Below are 26,745 nucleotides of genomic sequence, written 5' to 3' on the forward strand. Positions count from 1 at the left end.
AACACTTAGCCAATTTGTCAGGTGTCTGGTTGTCATTTCCCCACCCTGAAAAGCTATGTGAGGGTCAAAACAACACACACTCAGACAGCCTGACACAGCTCTGCATCATCAATAATGAGAAAAGTGCTACGTACTGAAAAAGAGAGCCAGGCCGTGCCATAATAGCGACGGTGCACATGTAATTTCACACGCCCACACCCGGGTATAACGTGTCAAAGGGCCCAGTATGAGAGCGCCGCTACGCAGACACAGTAGAGGAAACAGGTCTGTATTACTGTCATTAATAAGAGATGTTGAACAAGCACACAGAGCAGCCAACAAAGCACAGAGGCTGGCCGCACACTGCAGTGGGCAGCACTGATCTTCGGTGTGTCTGTGTGCGTGAGAGGGAGAGAATATGTGTGTGTAAGAAAGTTACTGTGTGTACATGCAGGCAGGTCTGTGGACCCGGGAGTGTGTGTGGCAGTGTGCATGTACGTGCGTCTGAAGCTTGAAAAGACCAGTCGAGACTTCAAGTTTGTGTGTCTGTGTGAGTGTGTGAGTGTGTGTGTGTGTGTGTGTGTGTGTGGCCTGAATGTGACCCAAACCCAAAGGCAGCCCAGCTATTAGAGCAGTATTAGTATAGAGCTGCTATTACAGTGCCTACAGCACTGCTAAATGGTTGCTATTATAGGCCAACACACACTCACGTGTTAGAGCAGACAAGACTTGCAAAAACACCCCCCCCCCCCAAACCCACACACACACACGTCACACTTTCGAGGCTTTTCATATACCAACACACACTATGAGAAATACACACTTTTGCGCAGGGTTTCTGTCACACACTACTACATTTACACTTACCCAGTCTGGCATGAGAGTCATGACCATCGTGTGTGTGTGTCTGTGTGTCTGTGTGTGTGTGTGTTAACCATTACGAGTGCAAGTCTGTGTTTGTGTAGCCAATTAAGCGTGAGATCAGCTAATTTTGTTGTAAACTATTTGAATAAGTGAGCAAAGTGCAAATAGCAGCTTCCTCACAGATCAGCTCATCTGACCTTAACAAGGACTGGATAAATAAATATAGCCACTTCTCATATATATATATATAGTCTATTAGGACAATGTAACATGAGGGGAAGAATTTCTAAACATTTTCTTATAATAAACATACTATATTTATTTTGCAAGCCAAAAGGCAGCATGCCATCTGTGCTGTTCTTGAGCATGTCACTGAATCTATATCAATTCAGAGGCACTATGCTGTAGATGAACTCTGACCTCCCATGCTGAGAGGTGGGGGAAAAAGGGAATTCCCCTCCAAGAAGCAATACAGGATGCCATTCATTCAAAAAAAGAAGAGCAACATAAGTGCAATTCCAGAGCCTGCACTGCCATCTAGCAGCACAAACGGAGTACAGCAGGAAGACAGAGGATGCCATTAATTAGAAAAAAAAATGTTTTGCATTAAGTGAATAATAAGTGAATCTATGGTGGTTATCTCTATAACGGGCAGGTCAGAGTTTTAAAACTTTGTCCACTGTCATCATTCAAACAGAGAGAGAGTCTAAAAAGCCACAAACAATTGCCAAGACACTAGTGCAGGATTAAGCCAAGTCTGGTATTGAAAAGTCAAAAAGACAGTCACTAGAGACCTGCACAGGAATGGACTGCTTGCAGACCACTTTTGCAGAAAATACACCCCTAACCCAGACTGAAGTACTCTAGGGACGACCTGGAGAAACACTACACATGCTGTAGGTGCTAGGTGGTCAGATGAAACGACACTAGAGCCTTTAGTCACAGAGATGTTGCGTTTATTCGAGAAAACACAGAGGTGCATACCCCAAAAAATACTACTCCCACAGTCAAACATGGCGTCATTTCTGTGTGGAGTTTGCACAGTCTCCCTATGCCTGTGTGGAAGGGCTCTAAATTGACTATAGGTGTGATTTTCTTTGTGTCGACCTGCAATAGCCTAGCAACCTGTCCAGGGTGTACCCTACCTGTCACACATGGACAGCTGGGATAGACTGAAGTCCCACTTTGACTTGACAAGTGGGTTCAGAAAATGAATAGATGGATAAAAAGCATAAAGCAGTCGTCAGCAAAACTGGGTCCTGGTTGTAATGTTCTCTTCCAGCATGACAACAACCCAATGTATATGCCTTTTCCTAGTAAAGAGCCACCTCCAGGATAGCAAAGTGAACGGCAACCGGCCTGCAGTGAATCTGATTAAACATCTGTGAAATGTACTAAAGACCAGGGTCCATGCCAGGAGACCATCAAATCTGGAGGAGCTGGAGATTCGTCAGGAGACGTGACTCAAACTTGTTAAAAACTACACCATGTGACTCAAGGCTCTTATCAAACACAGAACAAAAAACTGTCATCAGCAGGGCTCATCATTTTGACCTGGTTTCTTTGGAAAGTAACAGAACGTGGAAAATATTTGGAGAAAAAAAAAGTCAATGTGTTGGGGGGCTAATAATTTTGTCTCCATCTGTATATATGTATGTCAAATTTGGACATGGACGCATGGTAAAAAGACTGCATGGGCATGTGCATTTGTCTACACACTGGACTGACATCTCCAAGACCTGCTGCACAGTGTGGCACCACCAGAAACACGTGGAAGTGCAGTCACACACTGGTTTGTGGTGTGAGCGATGCACGTGCATGCAGTAAGGGCCAAGGTATTGGTTTTAATGAGCCCACACTGTTCTTTCTGTCAGTCATATACACACACGTGCACACACACACACACACACAGAGACAGACTCTTTAAACATGAGGTGAATGACGGGTTCATCATGCCAGGCCACAGAGTCTGGCAGGTTCTCTCTTCACACACACACCTGGACAATACAGCCTTTATTTGGAAATGCCATTTTCTCTCCTTTAAAGGGGGTTCCCCGTGTGTGTGTGTGTGTGTGTGTGTTTTTTTTGGACACCGACTACCCGAGGGCTTTCCCCTACTTGGTTTTTCCAAAAGCCCAATTGACTAAAGAGAAAGCAGCTACATGACCTCTCTCTATTTCTCTCTTTTCCTCCGTTCTTCTCACAGACCTTTATAGTTTTATGTATTGCTCCAGGGCTGCCAATCACCACACATGCACAGATGTTCACTCGCACACACACACACTTGTATTCCTCTATATTTATGAGCACTCACTGACTTGAAAAATGTCCTCTCTCCCAGGGATTAACACTCAAAACTACTCTTCAAAGAGATAGAAAACACAAACGCTGACATACACAACTGGTTAAAGTGTAAAAGTAACCTCTATTACATGCAAGGTTCCCTGGTAGACATAAAGTACCTTTTGCTATAAAGGGAAATCAGTACATGTGTGTGGTTTGTACCACTACTGTCATAAAAATGGAAGTAATACTGTTATTTCTCAATAAAAAACAACATTCATAAGAATAAGTAAATTAAGAGTCTACCTGTGACGCCTCCGAACGTTCCGTATGTCATGTTGCACGCTGTTCTTTGCAGGTTATGCTCATAAACCAACTTAAGCTGGTACTGGTCCCCGTGCTCCACATTTCCTGCAGTGCCTGCATGCAAACAGACCACAAACAATAAGTATAATGCATGTGGCTTTTGAAAGTAGTTCTTACTAAACAATACCTATTTGAATGTGAGTGTGCATGGTAAAGGGCTTGTTCACATTACCTGACACAGAGTAGACTGACAACTTCCTTGGGTGGAGAACGGCCAGGTGAAGAAGGTCTGAACACCTGGAAAGACAGAAAAAGACACGCTTTTACACAACAGTCCTTTAATCACAACCAGATACATCAAGTACAAAAAAAACTGAGCTGTAGTTGGTAAACATGAAATGTGTTCCAGGGCAGATGCTTCCTGTCACTGTGTATCCAGCTAAAGGGTGGCATTCACTCTTGTTTTAACTCATACTTCTAAAATAATCACTAGAGCAGCTGGTGCATTGGTTATGGTTAAGGTGTAGGTGATTTTCCGGTAACACTGATCCAACGTTTTTACTTATTTACTTTACCACAAAACCACCGAGAAAAAAATCTGTCCACTTTTTGGACCTAGAACAAATGCTGTCTTACAAACTTGCAACCACAGTTGTTATGTTTGTTGAGAGAACAACAACAAGGGAGCAAAAAAAAACTGGATTCCACACGTGTTCCTTCTTCCTTGGACAACCACGCCGGGACAAACCTTTCACCATCTGCCCACCCTGGTCAGCCCTGACAATATTTACAACGTGCTTTTCTGTCAAGGCAAGCTTCCAAAATGCCCACCAGTCTTAAAGAATGCTGAGCCCAAAAAAACCGCAGGTAACTAAACACAACGTCTTCCAAACAGACCTATTACAGTTGGACTCCGCTTTCAGTGATGATGATGTGGGAAGCCTTTGGGACGAACCACAGCTTTTCCCAGAAACCTTGCTTTTCAGGAGCATCCTGTGCAGCCACAGTAACGCAATGTGAGGCATTACAGGGGGCATCCATGCTAAAGAATGTCTAATTGAATACAGGAAACAATAACTCTAAATTGACGCAGACAGTTTCTGCATCACTGTTTGCTCTGCCAAATTAAAGGGGCTGAAACTTCACATTGAGTTGCACCACACACAACACTGAAATTATTGGAATACTTTGAGGTTTATGTGTTGGTGTTGGAGCCTAACTAATGTTCAAACTGGTGGCCTTTTCTTCCCCCTCCTTCCCCACATTTGCATAGTTTTGGCTGTGAGGATGTCACTTAATCATCCTCACTCCAAAACATGTCCCTTTCACTGGGATATCTGCACATTGCCCCCAACTCTGAGGTCGTTTCAACAGCTATGCTAGCTACTCAGCAGTTAGCCTGACACCGTAAGCACAGCTATGTTTGGGGTGGGGTGGCTGATAGATTGTGGTAAATCATGAGGAGGGAGAGAGACTCTTGACAGTCTCGGTTTGGGGTTAGAATGCATTGCAAAGGAAAATAAATAAGGGACATGCTAATGTGGTGGTAACAGAAGGGATGGTTTTTGTTTGAATGAAAAAGCAGAGCAATAAGTCATGAATGGGTGTTTCTGCCTGGCAGTATAAAGTAAGGCTTTATTATAGGCTATACTATGGATGCTTCTAATTCACTGAGGTCGTGACACTGAGGGTTAAAGAAAGATGTGTGATTCAGAGAAATCATAGAAAGCACACATATGTAACGCAGAGGAGCGTGAGCTGTGGATTATAGGACAGAGACCATGTGCACTCTGACCACCATGACAGGTCTGAGGTTCAGCCCCTGGAGCAAGTCAGGCTCTCTATTAACAGCACACCAAAAGTGACCTCTGACCTGCTCACAAACCCAAAAGTCACCTATAAATACAACCAGCTAACTCAGTGGTCCCCAACCACCGGGCCGGGGACCGGTACCGGTCCGTGGGTCATTTGGTACCGGGCCGCACAGAAAGACTGAGCAAAACATATATTATTCATTATCTGAGTCTGACAGCTGTTTCATTTATAAATCGATCAGATTCATCCGCCTGTGCCTTTAAGCACCTGCCCAGACGCTTGTCTCGGTCACGGGATACGGCCCCAAAATTAAGCCCACAAGCAGCAAAAATGAATAAAAAACAAACGTCTTTGGAGAGCTTCTTCGGAAAGGGGAAAAGGCCTAACGAGGAGACAGAAGAAGAGGAGCCTACCCCTTCAAAGAAAAAGAAACCCGCATTTAAAAGACTATATCAGGAATCCTATTTAAAATACGGATTTATTGCAACAGGTGATTCTCACACACCAAGTCCGCTCTGAGTGATGTGTGGCGACAGACTCGCAAATGAGGCAACGAAGCCTTCAAAACTGCGAGACCGAGCACCCTGCATTAAAAGACGAGCCATGGAAGAAAACATGAACAAGAACGACTGAAGCAATTAATGACGGCCAAAACAAAATTACGGAGTGGACTGGACATAAGAAACACACTTCGGGTGTCATGTCTCCCATTATCCCTAGATGGGACCGCCTCATTGCTGGGAAAGTGAGAATTTTTTTTTTTCTGTGCCGGTCCGTGAAAGTATTGTTTTACATGATGGTGCAAAAAAGGTTGGGGACCGCTGAGCTAACTGACTTTACCATAGCGACCTCACCACATTGACTGCAATCTATTATTTCTTGTGAGACAGTAAGGTAGAGGATTCATCAGGCAGCATTTGCAGGTTGTTTCTTGGCACTGGACCACAGGCTAATGCCAATCTAATCTAGAAAACACTAACAAAGGTGACATGTGGGAGAGCAGCCAAGAAGGATGAAGGGGGGGGGGGGGGGTGAGAGATTAGCAGCAACATCAATGGCCACACATTTTGTGGTGGCTTGATTTATCAGTGGCACAATGTTAGGAGTGAAGACAATGGACAAATACAAACAAAAACTAACAGAACATATATGCTGTCAAAGCCATTAAGTATAACAACTGACTGGCTGGAAGTCATTTTAAAACCTTTGTTTGGTCTTTCTTGACGTATACTTACGAGACAAATTTGCCGACTTCCACTTGAATAATGGCATTATGAAGCTGGACTTCAAGGAGCTGGGCATCAGCCGGACTTCCTTCGCTGGTCTTGTTGGCAAGTGGGGTAAAGATCCGCAGCATCCCCATGTAGCTGCCCACCACAACCTTGTCTGCAAAGTTACAATCACACAGAGGGACAATGTGGTGAGGACAGCCAATCAGACTTACCGATACCGTTACTGCAAAGACAACAAGAACTCAAATGGTAAACATTAATTCTTTCTTTTTAAGCAGCTTTACTACACCTCCTTATTTACTCAGGCAGTGACTGGAACCTGTGTTTACTTTTACTTGTAGAGGCCTTTATTATACCCTCTATTACACTTCCTGTAATCATTTCAAATTAAAAGCCCTGTAGGTTAGCAGGTTAGCAGAAATGTCAAAATCTCAACATGGGTATATATAAGGACTTTTATTTTGTATACTGTGTAGTGGTTAGTGCATCATTTCTTCACTGCACACTCGCTTACCATGTCCAGTGCCACTGTTGTCCACATCTCCGACACATAAGCATCCTAGGTCAAACTCCTCACCCTCACCGAGGGCCGCTGACCACCAATCGCGGGCCTTGAACAGAGACATGCCAACTCTGATTGGACAGAGGGAAAAAACAGAGAGTTTCAGAGTTAAACAGCTGTCATATTAATCAACTTCTCATTTCTTGATTAAATTGTCCTCAAGGTAAACCTTGATTGATGATATAATAATAGTTTGGACACCAGTCTCAGAAAGCTCCACTGTATCAAACTGACGACGGCAGCCAATGGCAGAATAGACGGCCAGACACATGACTTCTGGATTGTGCGTGTGAGCCATGAGGGGTAATGAGCAGGGTGGGGGCAAGCAGCTTTTCTACTTGCTAAATGCTGAGCAGGTGGAACAGGCAGCTAATCCAGACAGAGAGAATCCCTCCTATCTACTGTCATATGGGCCTGAGTGAGTGTTACAGGAAAACACCGTGTGCTCCCAACACACTTCATAAAAGAGCAGTAGCAGTGAGCTATAGCATGTTATTTTTACCTTTGTTACAGCACAGCCCATACCTACATGAAGTGTTGTTCTCAACACATTATATTGTGCCATTACTGCATAATATTGACTTCCCTCCACAGATCTGGGAACTTTTTTGCAAATGATTCTGTTCTGTTAAGTTTAGTAATATGCCTAAACTTGTCTTCAGTGCGTTCAAATAAAAAAAGTTGAAAAATTCACCTTGTTCACGCATCTACGGTAACTGTATGAATCACATTTATAAAGGGATCTCACATACAGACGTGACTACTGCGATATTTTTTCGGTCTGTAGTCTGTATCATTGCATGATAATAATACTGTTAAGTACGTTTTTTATTGTTACAAAAGACTCATACGAACGCGTTAATTAGCTCTTCTGGCTGCATTTAACTTTGTATTCCCTCTGGCTTTGATAACACATGACAAGACACCTGTGGGTTTACTGCTTTACACCCAGGAGAACTCATAAGAAGACAAAAGACTCCTGCATATTCATCAATAAACAGTAAAGCTAGTGACACACGTTTACAAGCTTCAAGTCTGTACCCTGCATAGGTTTATTAGCTTGGACACAACGTCAAGCCGGCTGAATTAACTTTAGCTTAGCTGGCTAATTAAGCTAGCTCTCCAAGTTACCTGAGGTACTAGCTTAGCAGGTCAGGGACACTGTCGCTTCACTGTGTGCAACAAAACGGGCTCACTGTCGTTTCCGCGCTTTTCTTACCCTCACAGACACGAGCCAGTCCCTGGAAAAAGCGAAGGTTCGCGACCCCTCGTTCACACAAACATCACATTTCTCGACCTCTTGCTTGCAGCCATCGTCCTGTTGTCATGGCACTGACGCTCAACAAAGAAGCCGGACATTTGTGCGCATGAGCGGAAGTGATTGAGCGGATGGGAAAGTGAGTTTTTTTTATAAAGTTTGAGTTGAATATGGAGCTTCATAGCACGTACACTGGGTAAAATAAGCAACGTACATTTATTCAGTAAATATGTATCAGGCTGCTGCAGGTGCTATGCACATGAAATGTTTACCAGTAATTCATACATACAAAGATATCAAATCATAAATAACCATAAATTATAATGAAATTTTTGAATTAATATTCTTTGCTATCATTTTTTATTAATTGTACAATTGATATATTCCAGTTCCAACCTATGTAATTAACTTATGTAAAATAAAAGCTATTCTTATTAGTTTTACTTAATATAACGTGATTTTGAAAATTATTATCAGCTACAATATATTTTCGGTATACACTAGGCATTCAGTGTGGACAGCAAAGTAAGGATTTTATTGTACAGGGAAACCTGATTTCTTACTGTGCACAGGACAATAACTGCTTTAAATCTTTCAATCTTAAGTTTTGCGAGACTTTAAACTAAATAGTAAAAGTGCCTTCTCTGGAAGGTGCAGGTAACAGTGATATCTGTGTAAGACAGCACAGTGTCAACTTATTCTTTCAATTTACTCATATTGTTTACAGGTAAGTATCAATCAGGAAGCAAGTTTAGTTCATCAGTAGTTTGGGGTTTGATAAAGTAGTGGGAAAATACTGAGGGCTCGTCCGGGATTTGAACCCGGGACCTCTCGCACCCTAAGCGAGAATCATACCCCTAGACCAACGAGCCACGTTTCTTGTCTGGTCACTCATCACCATCTAGAGGCGCTTTATTGTACTGCAGCATCTCAGTTGACAACTGTCATCGCTGGTAAATTTGATTCTTCAAAATGACACCAAGGCAGTGGATAAAACTGATGTCCCCAAGGTCTGGACCTTGTTTTTCTTTCTTGTCTCTCCCTCAGAGGTGGGAAAAACAAGTCATGTAATATTTACTGTACTCTGTCCTTTTGGCCTCATCAAGCCGAGACCTCCAGCTGTCAGTGGAGAGGTTAAAAGGTTACAGTTTACACACAAATGATAATGTGTTAGACCACAGTAGGCCTGTGGGCATATGCAGCGGTGTGTGTCGGACACAGTAGTCAGCAGCACCGGGACCCTACAAGGGACATTTGGATGTATCAGCAAGGGTGACAAGTCTGAGTACAGGACTGTGGTGGACAGCTTTGTCATGTTGTGTGAGCAGAACCATCTGCTGCTCAATGTGGCAAAGACAAAGAAGCTGGTTGTGGACCTGAGGAGGACCAAGACACATGGGGCTCCTGTCTCCATCTGTGGTCAGAGTGTGGACATTGTGGAGGATTATAAATATCTGGGAGTGGTTTTAGACAATAAACTACTTTATATTTCTAACCTGTTTCTGAGTATGCACGGAGCAAAATGCATTACATGGGAAAATGTTAGGCTATTCCACAGTTATCAAATTGTTCAATTAAAAGGTGTATTGAAAGTTATGGATTTGATGATTTGGATGGAAAAGCCTGGGCTCGTCCGGGATTTGAACCCGGGACCTCTCGCACCCTAAGCGAGAATCATACCCCTAGACCAACGAGCCACGAAAACCTGCCCTTTTTTCATGGGTTACAGACGTTTCTGTAGATGCCACGTTACCTTGAGACTTTCTCTGTCCGCGGTGCTTCAAAGCACCACTTGTATTTCTGGTCGTTTAACGCCATCTATAGGCCCCTAACTGTACTGCAGCAGAGTCTGTATCAGAGCTGAGAACTGATATTATTACAGATTTCTTAGCAGAAATTGATACATTTTTAATTCTTAAATTCAGTTAAGAAGAGCACTCAGAGATCTCCCGTCATGGTCTTACATTGCATATTTTGCTATCCTGTTTAATGTAATGGCATTTATAATTATGTTATATTTGTGAAATAGAAATTGGAAGCAGTGTTTATATATCTAACCTACACTACTGTGAATTAAAATGTAAACATTTTGATTATTACTTTGATTAATATTATTTTGCTATTAAAAGATGGCGCTTTGGAAAGTCGCACGTTAATTATTTATCTAGTAAATTACTGTTTGTGTTGTTTTGTTGCTTAATTAAAACATCAAATTACCGGTAATAAAATGCAGGGCTCGTCCGGGATTTGAACCCGGGACCTCTCGCACCCTAAGCGAGAATCATACCCCTAGACCAACGAGCCACCCACTTTTCCTTAGAAAACGGATGCCACAGGATGCCACGTTGTACATATTCCAAGTTTCTGTGTGGCTTTATCTCTTAGGGGTTCGCCTTTCACCGAGTACCACCTACAGGACGTTTATGGTACTGCAGTCTTGTCATGACTAAACCGCAACATTCTGTCTATTTATTGTACATTCGAATAGTAAACCCATAGCATGTAGAGATGTCTGTGATCCCATCACAGCCTCACAGTATGACACTTTATTGCATTTTCTACTCACACCATCAAAGAAAGCCATCTGCTTAGAAAAATAAAACAGCGGTCTAAGTGTTTGGAAAGATTTCCAAATGCGTTCAAACAATATACAGTTCCATATAACGGCCACATATACAGTATGAGATTATTCCCCATTGTATATATATATATTTTTAGAGTCCCATTTCTTTGTCATACACATAACAATAAGAAAAGGCAACATGCAGGTGATAGCAGCACATTTAAAACACATACAAATTCAAAAGAGAACATTCAACACAACATGGTGAGATAAACAGAGACACTTTAGCTTTGAACCTCCTGAAGAAAGAGAGTATTTTAGAGGTAGTAAAACTTTAAACACAGACTCAAACACTGATAAACAGATTTTTCTATGCTGGGTTGTACTGAGCCATCGACATCAGTGAGTTTCCTTCTGAAATAATATCTTGTTCTGATATACTTGATGTATTTTACAGAGAGATTGGAGGCATGACCTTTAGCTTTGGTATATAGGGCTTTTGAATATTGTAACTCCTGTTAATGACCACTAGAGGTCAGGATTAGAATATGAAGATATGCAGAGAATCTCAAATTAAATATGGCATTTGATGATTTTTTTTTTTAAACATGGCTTCTCTGTGCAATAAAATGTTCCGTACTGCTACTACAATCTCATTTCCCACTACACAAAATTTAAAGTGCACTTTCTCTCATTTGTTGTGATCATCTGAGTCACATGCAAACAATCTATTTTAGAACAAAATAAAATACTGTCTGTGGTTACTATGTTACTCAGCAGGCAACACATTAAACATTTAGCATGGATTTTCAATTTATGCATTGCAATTTTTCCACCATACCTTTTGCAGATATGTGTTATATTTAATAATCCTATGGACTGATTGAGAGAGTGGGCATCTATCACAGAATTGGAAGAAGCGGCTTGAGGAGACGGGCATGCTGGGATAGCATCAAAAAGCAGTGTCCCTGTGTGGGCACCAGATTTGTGGTGAACACATTATAAAAAAAAAATAACATAACTGGGAATAACAATGGTAATGTGCAATTTTTAAAGATGGAGTGAGAACTTTGTTTTGTTTTTGTTTTTCAAATATCACCTTTAGTTTGTTTTTTTGTAAAAACACTTAAGAAAAAATAACCCCACCAGAAGAAAGATTGAAACAGAGACAGGCTGTTGTTGCTGTGTGGGCTTTTAACATCAGATGACTCTGGTTAGATCCAGAAAAAGGGGGTTACAAAGTCTGACAAAAAGGGGTGGATGGATGGGAAGAGGAGTTATAGAACTTTCTGGAGGATGGCATTGGGCACTTCCAGAGTCTCGTCCTTCACCAGGACGATGTCATAAGAGTCCAAATATTTGTCCAGTTGCTCTTCAACCTGTGAAGGTAAACCATGAGGAAAAACTTTAAGGGCATGTTGAGTTAGCTATGAAACCAAGACTACGAGCACTAGTCGGTCGTACCTTGTCGTTGAGAAAGCCAATTTTGAGGATGTTCTCAACGTTGGGTGCGCCGTCGGCCATGCTGAGGTCCCCCAGCGAGTCGCCCATCAAGATAATGTTACAGTATTCCTTCAGCTGTTTGAAGTACTCAGTGTTCCGCAGCGCGCCGTCGTGTTTGTTGTACACGTGGATCAGCTCACCCTTGAATCCCCTCAGGACGCCCTAGAGAATAGACCCAGAAGTTTAGTCATGAACGACAGAAGTTAGAAGTGAAGACGAGCTTTCGCGTAGGACTCACATTCTCGTCGAAGTCCATGAAGTTGGAGACGACCTTGACGTTGGGGTGGTAGACTCCTGCCTGATGGAGGATTTCTTCTAGAACGTCGCCCAAGCCGGCAGAGAAGATGAAGACAGGCACGTTGTGCTGCTGCAGGCGGTCGAAGAAGTGCTCAAAGCCTTCTCTGAAACCGAGCACACACAGTAAAGTGTCGAGTCAGCAAGACTTCATCTTTCTTTGAAAACTGAAATCCCTCCTCCTCTTCTTTTTGTTTAGAAATACCTGAGTGCTGCATCAGACTCTCTGACCACCTCTGGAAGTTTGTCTTTTTCTATCCGCTGCTCCACAAGCAGTGTGTGGGATTTGAAATACCTGTAAACCAGCTCATGGTAAGGAAGAGTCTAAAACAAATGTCATGTGAGCTGAATCTTCATGTGTTTGGCTGTGTGCGACTTACCACTCCACCATGAAGGGGTATTTCTCCTCCATGGTGAGGTGAGGGTCAATCTCAATGGGATAATATTTATTCTTCAGCTGCAGCAGCTTCTGTCTGCACTCCTCTGTCACCAGTTTGCAGTTATCAATGACATCTGCGTAACAAAAATACAAAGTATGTTTCAAACATTTATATAAATGCATAATTCAGGGAAAGTATTGTGTTGTGTTGTCTTCGCCTACTCACTGTGACATGTTGGGCAGCGTTTGCCGTTCACAGCGAATTTGCTTAACGTCATGTCAAAGTCTGTGATAATCTGAAACAGGCACAGACACTTTATTTATAAACCACAGAAGAAGACGATACTCAAACACCAACACATTCTAAAGATTTTAAAAATGTTAAATTATAGCTAAACTATTTTAAACATTTAAAACTGTACAATTAAACAATTTTATGTTTAAAATGTATGCTAATGAGCTAGCACCAAGCATCTATTCTACTCATTCACCATGAGAAGTTATAATTTGTGCTGTTACAGCCCAATAAAGGTTTTATGGCAAAACATAAATAAAACAAACACAGCCGGTCAGCTACATTCTTTAAACCATCATTATATATAAGACAGGTCTTATATATAAATCGCTAAAAGTACATGGTACATATTGCTAAAAGTAGTGACCATCGGATGGACTTTTCATGATGCATTGTGGGATACATTGAGGGCCCTATATGGGGTCTATAATTTCTGACCAAGATTTCAACAGCACTACAAAATGGCGAAGGCACTATATAGGACCATATGTAGTGATTAGGGAGTGACTCCGAACACAGCCCATGTCCTACCTGTAGTTTGGAAGCTCCTCCTTTGATGAGGCCACAGATAATCTGCTCCACCCTCTCAGGGTCCTTCATGTGGACCGTCGTTTTCTCAAACTGAGGCATCTGGATGGAGAGAAAGTGACATAAAGCTGTTACTGTAGACTCTAATTTATATTTAATTAAAAAAAACATATGGCTGATCAGTGTGATTTTTTTCCAACTCCAGTGGAGATGATTTAAGAGGTTCCTGAAATGAAACCTTACGTGAGGGACAACAAGGAGCACTTAGTGTGTTGAAAACTAGATCAAATTACACCTATGGAGATTGCTAGCATGTTCTGTCTTGAATATTCCTCTCATGAAACTAAAATGACTGGCATGTTTATGTTCTAAACGCTGCCACAAGCATATCTGAACACACCGTACCCTGGTGCACACCCCTTTAGAAAAGGCTGGGGGAAGGAGGTTTCGGGGGGGTTATAAAACAGCTGATACATGGAATCTGTGAGGGTTGTGTAACAACATGAACACCCTGCAGAGATGAAGAGACTCTCAGCTCTTCTTGTAACTTCATCTGGACATCTCAGCACTGCCAGGTCAGTGGCCAGACTTTTCCTTAGGGCCTTCCAAGTACAACTTTATGCGACACATTGCAATTAAGTTTTAACAATAAAAGTGCAGAGGCATAATCTACAGAAAGGAGCAGCTCAATTTAACATGCAGCAATTGAGGGAATGAGTTGAATTAGCCTGTTAAGCAATACTGTGTTACTTTATACCCTTTATTACGCAAGTAAGGAACGAGTATGTTAAGCTGGTGGGCGAATACCACGGCCGCAGCTGAAGAAAGATTCTTCTTTGACAGCACTTACAGTTAACTCAGTACAGATGGAGTTTATGTGCAAACGGTAGGTCAACATTCAGTAAAGCTACACGGCTCACAAAACAACCTCGCAAACTTCGATCTGACTTTTTAGCGGCCCATAAATCACTCTCATCCTCCCGACACATGACACTCACAACACACACTCTAAAAATAACTCCTATTGCCTACTCACTAATAAGCCTCACACATCAAATCTAAACATGCACAGACCCAAAACTTCAATTTCATATCTGTTAAATGTTTGTGATGGAAAAAAAGTCTTCATCTTTCCATTGTGTGTGTTTTAACATGACAGAGTTTTGAGTGTGGCACCACAGGGGTGAGCTATTTAAACACACACTGCAATATCAGACTCGCAAAATGTGACAGATTCGGAACAAACACGAAAAAGAACACAAAACATTCAAACATAAACTGCAAATTTCAAAATAAAACGTATACTGATAACAATAAAAACATGAAACTAAAGAAGGTTTTGTGGCCTATGATAGCGTGAGACATGCAGCAGTGTGTATGAAAAAAAAAAGCCTGGAGGTGTATGACAATCACACACACACACACACACACTTACCTCAAGGTGTGTTGTCTTGGCAAAAACAAGAGCGAGGAAAAGATTGTGAGGCTGCAGAGGGCTTATATATCTTCAGCAACAGTCAGGGAGGGATGGGGGGGGGGGGGGGCGTGGCCCAAAATAGATTAGAAAACATAACCCATCCCCCACACACAGAAAGCCTCAAACACACAAACACAGTGACAATTCTAGCTGACACACACATGCATACACAAGGTTCAGTATAAATAGATGTGGAATGGGGCCAGTGGAGGAAAAAAGTGCCATTTGTAATCTAGCCTTGTTCCAGTAGCACGCGACCTTTGACCGCTTTGAAAACCTTTAAAATCATTTAGAAGAGGGTAGAGGACGGCTTCAGGGTGACTACTGCTGAACATGCACATTTTTTTTTGAACGCACACACCGCTCTCCATGCAAACACACACACACATGCAGAAAATGGCTTTACGCCGCGTGACAGGTCACAAGGGTCAAGGCTCGGCCTCCGCATCGGGCCGTGTGGTTGCTACAATGCTCATTCGCACATAACAGACGACGGTTAATGTACATGCCTCATGCACGTGGCAGCACGCAGCTAATTTACAGCGTCTTACGCTGACATCAACAAGCGGAGGTACACACATGCAGAAACAAAGCTGGGAATGAACATGAAATGTGCACACACGAGTGTTCAAGTGGAATAAGTTAAACTGGAAAAAGAATGACACTGCAGTCCAGCATGTGAAGCTATCCCACCTGTTGAACATGGTGGTGGTAGTATCATGGTTTGGGCCTGTGTTGCTGCATCTGAGCATAGACAGCACGGCCACCATTGATGGAATTATAAAGTCTGCTGTATTATACAGTCATGTTTTAAGATGGTACACCCTCATTTAATTCTATGTTTTTGGTATAAAATCATAATAAAAAAAATATCTGATCATAACAGGTCTAAGTATACAAAGTTTTTCATTAACTTATAGCAAATTCTAAAAGAATCTGAAAGAAATTCAGAATTTGAAATTATGAGTGATGATGATTCTGAAAGGTTCCATTTTAGCTGAGCCTGCCTCAGTTCCATGCAGCTGGTGTTGTTGCTGCGAGACAACGTTGACATGAGGCGACCTTGTTCTCTCCTGTGCTGACCTCGGCTGCCTCGCATACTACGACTCTGGAAAATGAGGTCAAATGTCTCAGATTACACTTTGAGGATTCCTTTGTTTAGCTGTCATGCAATCTCTCTGTACTTTTGCTTAGCTTATGTGTAACTTGCGTCTCTTGTTAGACGCCAACCAATATGTTATCTTGTGTTTATCTCATCTGTTTGGTACGTTAACTATCCAGCTGTTGTTATTCAATATTTCAATACCACTCACTCACTGGCTTACAGCATCTGATCTTGGTGTTTCCTACAGCTACTTGTCAGCGTGGGTAGTCCTAAAAGACTTTTTTTCTCAGCAAAATCAGCATTTCACATGTTTTGTGTATACTGTGGTAAACATCTAGGTGTTAACTATGAACCATGACCTCCCAATTCTGCAACAGCCTGCAGCTGATTGGCTTGTTTTCAGCTTGTCACGCTCAGTTGTAATATAGTGCCGAGCCTTCCCCTTTAACCTTAGCACGCAAGGAAAGACTTTACAGCGCCACAGTCGACAACACCACGTCACAAGGAGTGAGGTGTTTGGTTGGTGCTTCAGTTCAGAATATGAAACTGTCCTGTTGAAGGTTTGTGTGTCACTGTGAAACACAGAGGATGACTGATTATTAGTCGCTTGTGTTGCTGAAGCCAGATGTCACCATGGTTGTAGTGCAGAGTCCAGATAAGTGTTTCCACATCCTGACTGGTGACCTGTTGTTTGATTTAGACACACCTTTGATAATCCGCTGAGCGCCGGCTTTTTTTATCCAGCACTTCTTGCTTACATTGCAACTCTGTATAGCCTCTCCTTGTTTTTTTAACAATCATATGATACTCTAATAAGGACATATTGCTGCATGTTTTTAACTGACTCAAACATTTAATCGTAGGCAAGACAAGGCAGGTTTGTTAATTACTTTTAATGATGTCAGTATCTGTATTTATTCGTCTATCACAAATCAAACTGCCTGCAGGTGATTGATGATTTAAGAGCAGCTGCTTAATCAGGTCTGACCAAGAACTTACTAAAGGTCGACTATTATGGGTTTTTCTATCTTTTTTTGCCAACACAGATGTTTAGATATCAGCACATCCAATGGCTGATATAAAGTTAGAAAGAGCAGCATTACCCCTGTGAATATATCATTCCTTTTCACGTGAGATTGTTTTTTTTCTGCACACAATAGGCCCATTTTGGTAATTTCAAAGGTCCCCTGGCATGGACGTTGGTCTTTAATCAGATGCAAGTCATTGCTGTGTGCAGTCAATAATGTTCTCTTTGCTCTCATGGAGGTAGTGCTTCACTTAAAAAAAGACGCATGCTTCTTCATGTTGGAAGAGAAAAGGATGGCAATGGTGTTGGTTTTATTTTATTACACTGATGGTTTGTGTCTCTATGTGTATTTTGTTTCTATATATATTTTCAAATAAAAAAAAACTAAATATTAGCTACAACTCATACTAGCTCAACTCTAAACCACTCGTTTGAATCGTGTTACTAAAAAGAGGACTGAGGAAAATTTGACAAAAAACAAAATGTAAAAAAATTGTGAAATTTTACAGTAATAACACTGGACTGCAAGTCTCTGTGGAAAGGGAAGAACCTCCTCCTATCAGCCTACTGTATCACTCGGGTCATAAAATCCCTTATCATCGCAAACACAAGCCGTCCACACCGACCCATGCAAAAATCATCATCAGGAACAAAGGCCTGAGTATGATTAATGTATGACTTCTCAGGTCATATTACCACTCCCACATTGGGACCTGCCATGGTTGTCATGGTGACAACCATATGTTACTCATGATAACACAAAAAGTGTTGGGCAAATGTGTAAGAGAGGGTAAATAGGCCAGAGTCCAGGCTTTAAAACTAAAATAATGATAATAAATTATACTTTTATAATCTGATTTGTTTTTCTGCATAGCAAACTATAGTACCACCACAATGTGGGGAGACACAGCAAAACAATCCTTTTGATGCCATGGCCTCCTCAGCAGCAGTTACAACCAACTGAGCCGATGTGTCAGCAGAAAGCATTTTTATCTCATCTTAAAATGACCAGATATTCAGTGCTGGTGGGGTAGCTCTAAAAATAGCACAAAGGTACAAGGAGGTTAGGCAGAGATATATAGAGGGACAGGTTATCCCCTTCTGCCCTCTAGAGGTCAAAAGGGTGAAACACCCCAGTCCAGTAGGCTGCTATCAGGGACAAAAAAGGACTCCATGTTCCAACCTCCAACCTTACGTGTGCTTATGTTAGAAGATTTTATTTTAAACTATCAGAATTATTTGTTGGGTGATGTGGTGGGTTTAAATGACCTAAATTGCAAAGCTGTATGTACAGTATGTGACCGATGAGTAAACTGAAAAATATGTTACAAGCAGCGACAAGCAATTACCAATTGTGATTGTTGGGTGGGTAAGGAGAGGAATTCCTGCCATAGCTAAAGCCACAATTGCTTCTGAAACTGCAAAATCTTCTGCATGCCTGATCGTCTGAAAACGTGGGATTTTTACAGGGGCAAGTTGCGAGAGCAGCACAACGTAGTCCTAAGATTCAGAGCGGATGTTTGTGTTTATTCCACAGCACCACACATCATCAAAAGCAGATGGTCACAAGCTTACATGATGAAAGCAGGAAACTGTTAATGTCTGGCAGACACAGGGGCTACTGAATACCAAAAACACCCAGTGCACAGCTATCAGAGAACTGCATAGAAAAACTATCACTAAATGATTTCATGCTGGAATTGCTCTTTACATGAAATCTGCCACACATCTGAAAACCTTTCCTTATATGGATGTCAGATGCTGGACTGACATAAGGCCAATTTATGGCTCAGTGTATAGTCCTGTTCAAAAGTCAGTAAGTAAGAATTAAAGCTGAAAAATGTCAGGTTGTGCATTCAGGTGTGTGTTAACACTCTCTAAACCGAGAGAAAGACATAAACAATGGTGTTAGAGAAGCAGCTGTTGCTGCACATCAATCTGGAAAGACTTCTAAAACCATTTCAAACTATTTGGAGATCAACGTTCTACAGTGAGAAAGATTATTCACAAGAGGAAAACATTCCAGACAGCTGTCAGTCTTATGAGACCAAACACAACCTTTCAGCAGAAACACCTCACACACACTGTCAAGCACGGTGGTGGAGGGATGACAGTTCGTTCTTGTTTTGCAGCCAGAGGATTGAGTGCACCGTGAACTCCTTTGTATATCAGAATATTCTAGAGACAAATGTGAGTCCATTTGTCTGACAGTAGCTCAGCAGCAACTCTACATCACAATGGCTGAAACATAAAATGATTCAGGTTTTGAAATAAAGTCCGGACCATAACCCCATTGAAATGCTGTGGTTGCACTTAACCCCCGCAGACCCAAACTGAGAAGAACATTGTAAAAAATGTTTTGACCTTTTTGATGTTGTCATAGCCAATGTTTTTTTCACTTTTAACATTTAAGTGTTTAGGGAAATGCTGTAATATTACAACGTTGGGCCTGAAGGGTAGCAGATATCACTCACATTATATTCTCACATATTGTTTATGAAAAATTAATTTCTCATGTAATTATTGTGTACACTTAAATGTTATTTTTGTTCTAATTAGATATAATTTACAATAAAAACATTGATATGTTTATAGCCTCATTCAGTAATGATACTCCCGAAGGCAGTTCTGTTTCTCTGGGAAGCAGAGCTGGACATTACACCTGCTGCAAAGCATGTTGGTGTAGCCCTTAGCACAGTGTCTACTTCTCTTGGTGGGTGTACATTTGGAGACGACTGGGGTTGTAGGCTTTTCCTAAAGATGTTTTGCACTCTCAGTGATGTCATACACACCATAGATGATACAGTCAACTCTATTACGGGAAGAAATATTTCGGGCATTTTACTTACCTTGTCTTATTTTATAGTCATAAAAACCATAGTGCAGAACTTTGAGTTCAAGTTCATGGCCATGTGACTATACCTATTTACACAATCTATATCCAACTACATTGAAAACCTGAACAATGGAACTCATTATTCATGTTAATGTGGTTTGAAGTAGAAAAAAAAACATGGTTGGTTTTATTTTTGTGAGGTTAAATGTGACGCTGTGGTGTTACAGTGGGGTTAAAAGGGTTGTGCAGTGTGCATAAGCAAAAGAGAGGGGGTAACTCTTAGCATGACTACAGCTCACACACTAGATTAAGGGGCCTTTAAATTGGCTTTAACAAAAAAAGTGCAAAAAAAATAAAAGAACACCAAAACCAGTACTTCTTAATTACCCTCCATGTGGTCAAATGTTAGGTTAGATAAAAGGACTACCAGCAGCAGCACAAATGTAAACCAGAGTAAACAAAGTTTCTGGTTGTTCCACATTCTTATATTTGACGCTCCCATAAAGGGACAAGTGTCAGGGACTACTAGAGTCAACCGACAATCCCTGTGAGTGATAACCTCTCTTGTATTTGCTCATTCTTCTCATTGACATATTTCATAACTTCAACTTTTAGGTTTGAATCCCTAAGTAAACAATGATGCAAACCTCAAGGTGTGAGCAGAGTGACTGTGACCTGAACAACAGCTTATCAATGGAGTGAAGCTTCATCAGTTGACAGTGATAAACTATTACACCGCTTATACTTTTACACAAAGCAGACACACAATGATCCCATATAAGTTTATAACTACAAGCATCCAAGCCAGTTAGGAGACAGAAATCTTAGGGAGTTGAAAGTATTAAGGGCCCTTATGTGTCAGACAGTGCATGAATAGGCTGTGACTCAGATATGAGTCACAAAGATAACATCCTATAGACACGGCTGCCTCCTTTAAACCAGGGATTTTTTTTTAAACCAAATATATGCATAACATCTTAGTGAACACATGTATGATGTGTGTTTGGTTAGTCCTTGTTATTTTTTAGTTTGAAAGGTGATGATCATCTGTCTTATGTGCAATCATGCTGATGAAAACACCAACAGACTGAAAACGAACAGCTTCCTCACTATGTAAATAAAGAGACGCCTAAAAACATGTAAACGCATAGACCCTGACCTGCATGCTCCCTGTCCAACAACAAACAACAGCACAAAGCAGCTTTCCAGTGCGATGAAAGAGCAACAGTCACACAGAGGGTCAACTGTCACAGCTTTTATTGTCAAACAGTGAAGCTGCTGCTCTTTTTTTGTGGAGAAAAAGCTACCTGGTGACCTCTAAAAACAGCTGTTTTTTTAGGGGAACGTCCGCGCATGAGCAGAGCAGCGTGCGAGACCACTAATGTCAAAACACTGAAATTAATGGCGCCATGTTTCCGGTTGTTATTTTCGCCATAAATGAAAACATGTGCTTCAATAAGCACGAGAGTGAAGTAAAACAAAAGGCTGTATTTAAAATATACTTAAGGAGTTGTTTAAATTGATATGCGGTGGAAAAACGTCTAAAGTGACAAAAATCTAACATCGCCATTATTTTGAAAACCTGGCTTCTTCACTTCCTGTTCCTTATCCGCCTCCTGTCATCTTGTCGCAGCTGGAGCCTCTGCCTTCACTCACCATCTCTATGATCCTGGTTTTCTTGCCCGCTCTCTTCTTCTTGGCGACAATGTACTGAGCCAGAACCACGCCGCCGAACAGAGCGCAGACGCTGGCGCTGGCCGCGGCACCGACCTTTACCACCGCCGTCCTGTCCATGGCGGCCCGCTGCTTCTTCACCAACCAGCCCGCCGCACGAGAGTCCCGTCCTTCCCCCTGTCAGCACGCGCCTTTGCTACTGGCGCAAACACGCAGCCAAAGATGGTCTATACAGAAACAGAGCACTCACCCTGTGGGGAAAACAGACACCAAGTAAACTTGTAGCTGTATTTAAAGTAAACGTACCTTCAAACTGAACTCACCGTGCTTGCTTAGAAGTACACGCACTAGAATAATATCAGCTTTAAAAAACGACACTATTGAAAGGTAAAAGAGAGCAAATCGCAGGGACATGCATGAAGCAGTCCTTGTATCATCTTCATCAAATAGACAATCTTTGTAGCAGTTGCCTCTGACATCACAGGTCCCGCCTTTAGTGGGGGGAGTGTACGCTGATCAATGTTAAAACCATTGGTTTAAACATGTAGCTCTATAGTAAATATGAACTTAAATACCACCTTTTACTGCTTTATTATAATTATGCAAACAAGGAGGAGTCAGGATTTCACAGTTTGGACTGAGCATGCCGAGTAAAAAACTAGAGAGATCCCTTTTGTGTGTTCTTGGCAAATGTATCCTTTATGGCTGTGAAATGTGTTGTTTTTGCATTTTTGACACTTATGAATTATATTTTACCTACATCACCACAACACTAGATGGGTGTACTGGATTAAGTGTGCAGCTTCATTCAGTGTTGATAATTAAAAAAATAAAACCAGGTGTTTAAATAGATGATCAAGTTGGCAATCAAAATCTTAAATTTAAATGGGTTGGATTAGTTAAAAAGTATATATATATATATATATATATATATATATATATATATATATATATATACACACACACACACACACACATATATATATATATATATATATATATAGAGAGAGAGAGAGAGAGAGAGATGAATTTAAAAATATAAACTCCCAAACATAGAAATAGCCAGCAGATTAAGATACATTCAATGCCCTGATGTGATTAAGCCGACATAAACTGTTGTCATGACTGCAGCATGGAACATGTCAGCCAGTGCTATAGCTGGTTATCACACTTCACACTGAAGTACTTTGTGTTTGGTGAACTTGAAACCTGTTTAATCACACTTTCTGCAGTTTATAGGTACAAAATAGACACATCACAAGGGTAGTCAAAGAAAAAACTTAATATTTATTATATTAACCACAGTTATGCTGAATAGCAAATTACACATATTACTGTCTTTAATAGTGGAAAGGATATTGTAGCTAATTTGAGGTTTTACAAAGCATATGAGGAGGCATCAGAAGGGAAAACTAAAGTAAGTGTCTGGGGAAAAAGAGAGTGTGTGTGAATGGGGGAACAGCAGGACAGACAAGTCTTGTGACCTGCTTGCAGTAGCAAGGCCGGGTTGGAATGCATTCCGAGTCAACTTGAAAGCACAGAAAGCTCCACTGTCTGACAATAAATAACAGCAGCATCAGAGCTGTTTGAGACACAGATCAGGTGGTGAGTCCTTCCCGACGGCAGAAAGAAAGAGCGACTGCACATCTTCCACCCGTCCTTTCATTTACATTAGCTTTCTAATTTTAAAACTCTACTGATTACCAGTTATACAAAAAAAAGTGAAATGTTGTTATGATTATGTCTCGTGTTTGTTCAGACGTAGTGGATAAAAACAGGTTGCTCCCACCAAAGTGCAGTCTTCTTCATCATCACCCTCCTCATCAGGAGTGGGTGTGTGTGTACTGACAGTAGCTACTCCACAGGTCGGATTCCTTTAACTTCCTCCATCTTCCTAAGTGTCTCATCCCACTGGGTGAATTGCTTGGACAGTAGGAACATCTGCCAATCAAAGGTCAAATTACTTAAAAAGCATTGAGACTTTGATTGATTAATTGATTGATTATCCATTACATCATCCATGATATAGCCAAGTTTTTATTGCCATGGTTGTATGTGTTAAACTACTGCATCTTTATTATGGAAAAAAAACTGAAGTTTACCATTTTGTTGTATTCTTCAAAAAGCTTCTTCACTTCTATTGATTGAGCCTCAGTTTGATCCTATTAAAAAATAGATTAATAAATAAATAAAATCCAGAGAGAGAGAAAGACAGATATTGAAGGGTGTGAGAGAGAAAGAGGGTACCTGTTCTTTGATGTGAATCTGGGACAGACGCTGCAGCTTGGTGGCATGTTCAGGTACATCTGTGAACATAAAAACACAATTAACAGATGTCCGGTTGGGTAAAACATTGGATACCTGACATATGCCATTTGCCATTTTGCCATTTTCCTTTTAAGATTCACCTCTGATGTAGGTGCTGTCCAACAGTGGCTGTAGAGTGCTGACCTGCTCTAGCAGAGCAGCCTGAGAAAGCAAGAAGTCCTCCTCTGCATACACAAACACACAAAAAGAAAGATACAAAACAACTTATTTTACAATATAATACTGCACCAAGCGAATACACAGTCTAAAATCTTTGATTCTATCTTTGGTTCTAAGGTCACTGTTTCCGGTTCGGAATACCACAGATCAGCATAAAATATATAGCCTCAGAAAGTGTTGTCAACTCCTCTGTAAGAAAAGTAGCTATTGGCTGTCCCACTACATTACATCATTGCATAATAATTTTACATAGATTTTACCAGCGAGGATGAACTCCAGCTTCATGGCATCAGGTAAAGTGATGTGGTCAGTGAACTCCGGGTCCAGGTACTTCAGCAGGTCCTCAACTGGACAAAAAAATACTTGTTAATATGGCTTAAAACTTAACACATCAGCAAATCTACAACAAAGACATTGTGTGACTTACTCTTCTTGTGGAGGATCTTCACTCGCTCTCTCTTGTTGGCAGTGTTGGTCAGACTTGCATGAATCCTGGTCAAAGACTCTGCACACTGTAGGGACAGAAGACATTGACTGGATTAAAAGTTGTAAACGAAGATATTAATAATCAATTCAAATAAACCGCACAATGTGTGAAAAGAAATATGTGGTACAAGACTTAAGCAAGGAGCCACAACACAATGGAACCAAAACCAAACGGGTCGCTTTTCTCTAGAGTCTTTGCTTTTACTCACGATCAACCCAAGTTTATGCATCTGTACAGCTGCAGGTACATTGTTGACTGTTGATTATATTACTGCCATGCATATACTCAAATCAAAAGATACCATGTTCTCATATGACAACTGACCAGCTTGCTATTTTGGATGTTATAAACTACGTTAAAAGCTAAATGGCTACCAAAGCTAAGTAACTGGCTTAATGAAAATCCAGGCGATAAATAAGAAAAGAAATAATAATAGAGGGTTTCATCTTTTCGAAGTGAAGAGAATAGGTTTCACGAGGTCTACAAAAAAAACTAAAAATCCTCTGGACATCTACTGTGCATTAAATAAAAAGGGCGTTCACTCATATTTTCAGCTACTTTAGCTAGGCTAAGAGCTAACTAGCTTGTTTGCTATCCCCCCGCTTCCATAAAACAGATATAAATATGTGCAAACCTTTGCAGGTTTTCCACTTTTGTTTCTTCTCTCGCCGTGTATACGGTTCTCCAACGCCTGTAGACGCATTTCCAAGTTATCCGTTTCCATCTTTTTTTCCATCACCGAAACAGCTAAAAAAACACAGAATCCAAAACAGCCTTGTAACCGAATTTTACGGGGGCAGTCGCATATTGATGACGTTTCACTACTGGTATAATGGTTTACCGGTTTATCCTCTCATTCACTCGTTTCCAGATTTGGTAAATATACGTTTAGGACCTAGGGCACTCAAATGTATATTTCATTAACCTTGATATATGTTCATTGTGATGAAAATAATGCTAAATTGCATGTTTTTTTGTGTGAAAACGGATGTCGGTAGGGGTCGCTGTTTTGCGGTAAACGAGGGTATTTCATTTGTTTTTCCGGTGACAGCAAGGGAATGACAACACCACCGACGGCCCCCTATTTCCATTCAAGCTGACTCCAACATATCGACAAAAAGTAAGGGTTTCTCACCTTTCTCTGCCTTGTTCTTGTATACAAGTAACTTTAGTGTGTGAAAATATTAACAACGTCTGTGAAGAAATTCATTTTTAATACATAGAGTTCTTTACTATGTTTCCACAAGCTAAGTTAGCTTGTATAGCCTTCAAGCTAACGTCAGTTTCTGCATTACAGCTGCGTAGTTTGACAGAAGAAGAGTAAGTCTGGAAACCTTGCAGGTGTGTCTCCGCCTCGTACGGCACCATAACTTAGTAATAACACGACTGGCACTTAACTGAATATATTTTTGACTTATCTAAAGATGTATTATTGAGTGTGGGAGGTGCTAGCCTATGTCACACTGCTGACTTTGTTGAGTTTTTGGGCTTGTGATGTTGAAAGTTTTGTTCATTTTTGCTTTCCTGTTGTGCTCTGTTGCTGACAGCAGGAAGTCTTTTGCGTTTGGACACCTGTGTTTGGGTAGTTTATTCTTTATGTGCCAGTGGGAGAAGCAGCAACATGGCAGATGACAAGGATGTACTAAGAGACGTTTGGTTCGGCCGGATACCCACCTGCTTCACTTTGAACCAGGATGAGGTTACTGAGAGGGAGGCTGAGCCATACTATGTAAGTACTGTTCCAGTACCCTCTGATCTATCATGGCCACATGGCGAGACGGACTAACTTTC

General features: G+C 41.1%; 4 protein-coding genes and 3 non-coding genes across 12 annotated transcripts in view; 1 reads left to right on the forward strand and 6 right to left on the reverse strand.

Moving 5' to 3' along the window:
• The window catches only part of bbs9 (Bardet-Biedl syndrome 9), a 129,881-nt gene extending 121,503 nt beyond the window's left edge, over positions 1-8,378 (reverse strand). The window contains exons 1-5 of the mRNA XM_028425193.1: positions 8,261-8,378; positions 6,994-7,112; positions 6,483-6,633; positions 3,665-3,729; positions 3,433-3,546 (exon numbers count right to left, since the gene is read on the reverse strand). Coding sequence (XP_028280994.1) covers positions 3,433-3,546; positions 3,665-3,729; positions 6,483-6,633; positions 6,994-7,105 — 442 coding nt within the window. The 5' untranslated portion in view covers positions 7,106-7,112; positions 8,261-8,378. The remainder of the gene's footprint in view (positions 1-3,432; positions 3,547-3,664; positions 3,730-6,482; positions 6,634-6,993; positions 7,113-8,260) is intronic.
• Positions 8,379-9,099: 721 nt separating this feature from the next.
• Positions 9,100-9,171, reverse strand: trnap-agg (transfer RNA proline (anticodon AGG)). The gene has a single exon. It is a non-coding gene; the product is annotated as a tRNA-Pro (tRNA).
• A 753-nt stretch (positions 9,172-9,924) lies between these two features.
• trnap-agg (transfer RNA proline (anticodon AGG)) lies at positions 9,925-9,996 on the reverse strand. Its single transcript has one exon. It is a non-coding gene; the product is annotated as a tRNA-Pro (tRNA).
• Positions 9,997-10,531: 535 nt separating this feature from the next.
• On the reverse strand, positions 10,532-10,603 carry trnap-agg (transfer RNA proline (anticodon AGG)). The gene has a single exon. It is a non-coding gene; the product is annotated as a tRNA-Pro (tRNA).
• An 852-nt stretch (positions 10,604-11,455) lies between these two features.
• On the reverse strand, positions 11,456-22,161 carry nt5c3a (5'-nucleotidase, cytosolic IIIA). 2 transcript variants are annotated; one of them, XM_028426458.1, is made up of 8 exons: positions 21,963-22,161; positions 13,865-13,963; positions 13,265-13,334; positions 13,040-13,172; positions 12,865-12,954; positions 12,604-12,766; positions 12,327-12,527; positions 11,456-12,241 (listed from the first exon to the last, which is right to left on the reverse strand). In XM_028426458.1, the coding sequence occupies exons 1-8, from the start codon at positions 22,098-22,100 to the stop codon at positions 12,140-12,142; spliced, it is 996 nt and encodes a 331-aa protein (XP_028282259.1). In that variant the 5' UTR covers positions 22,101-22,161; the 3' UTR covers positions 11,456-12,139. The 2 variants fall into 2 exon arrangements, with proteins under 2 accessions (XP_028282259.1, XP_028282260.1); XM_028426459.1 differs by lacking the exon at positions 21,963-22,161 and adding an exon at positions 15,297-15,353.
• Positions 14,416-26,745, forward strand: part of atg5 (ATG5 autophagy related 5 homolog (S. cerevisiae)) — a 33,901-nt gene continuing 21,571 nt past the window's right edge. Inside the window, exons 1-3 of one of the 5 annotated variants that reach the window (XM_028426460.1) lie at positions 14,416-14,436; positions 26,006-26,074; positions 26,502-26,683. In XM_028426460.1, coding sequence (XP_028282261.1) covers positions 26,576-26,683 — 108 coding nt within the window. In that variant the 5' untranslated portion in view covers positions 14,416-14,436; positions 26,006-26,074; positions 26,502-26,575. Of the gene's footprint in view, positions 14,437-26,005; positions 26,075-26,251; positions 26,296-26,501; positions 26,684-26,745 lie in introns of those variants that run through there. The other 4 variants (XM_028426462.1, XM_028426461.1, XM_028426463.1 and 1 more) reach the window with 4 other exon arrangements.
• Positions 23,247-25,772, reverse strand: dctn3 (dynactin 3 (p22)). Its single transcript, XM_028426465.1, has 7 exons — positions 25,589-25,772; positions 24,895-24,979; positions 24,728-24,814; positions 24,389-24,472; positions 24,228-24,286; positions 24,083-24,142; positions 23,247-23,921 (listed from the first exon to the last, which is right to left on the reverse strand). Exons 1-7 carry the CDS (start codon positions 25,688-25,690, stop codon positions 23,835-23,837), a joined length of 564 nt encoding a protein of 187 aa, XP_028282266.1. The 5' UTR covers positions 25,691-25,772; the 3' UTR covers positions 23,247-23,834.

The sequence above is a fragment of the Parambassis ranga genome, chromosome 16 (assembly GCF_900634625.1).
Source record: "Parambassis ranga chromosome 16, fParRan2.1, whole genome shotgun sequence".
Classification (NCBI taxonomy): Eukaryota; Metazoa; Chordata; class Actinopteri; family Ambassidae; genus Parambassis; species Parambassis ranga.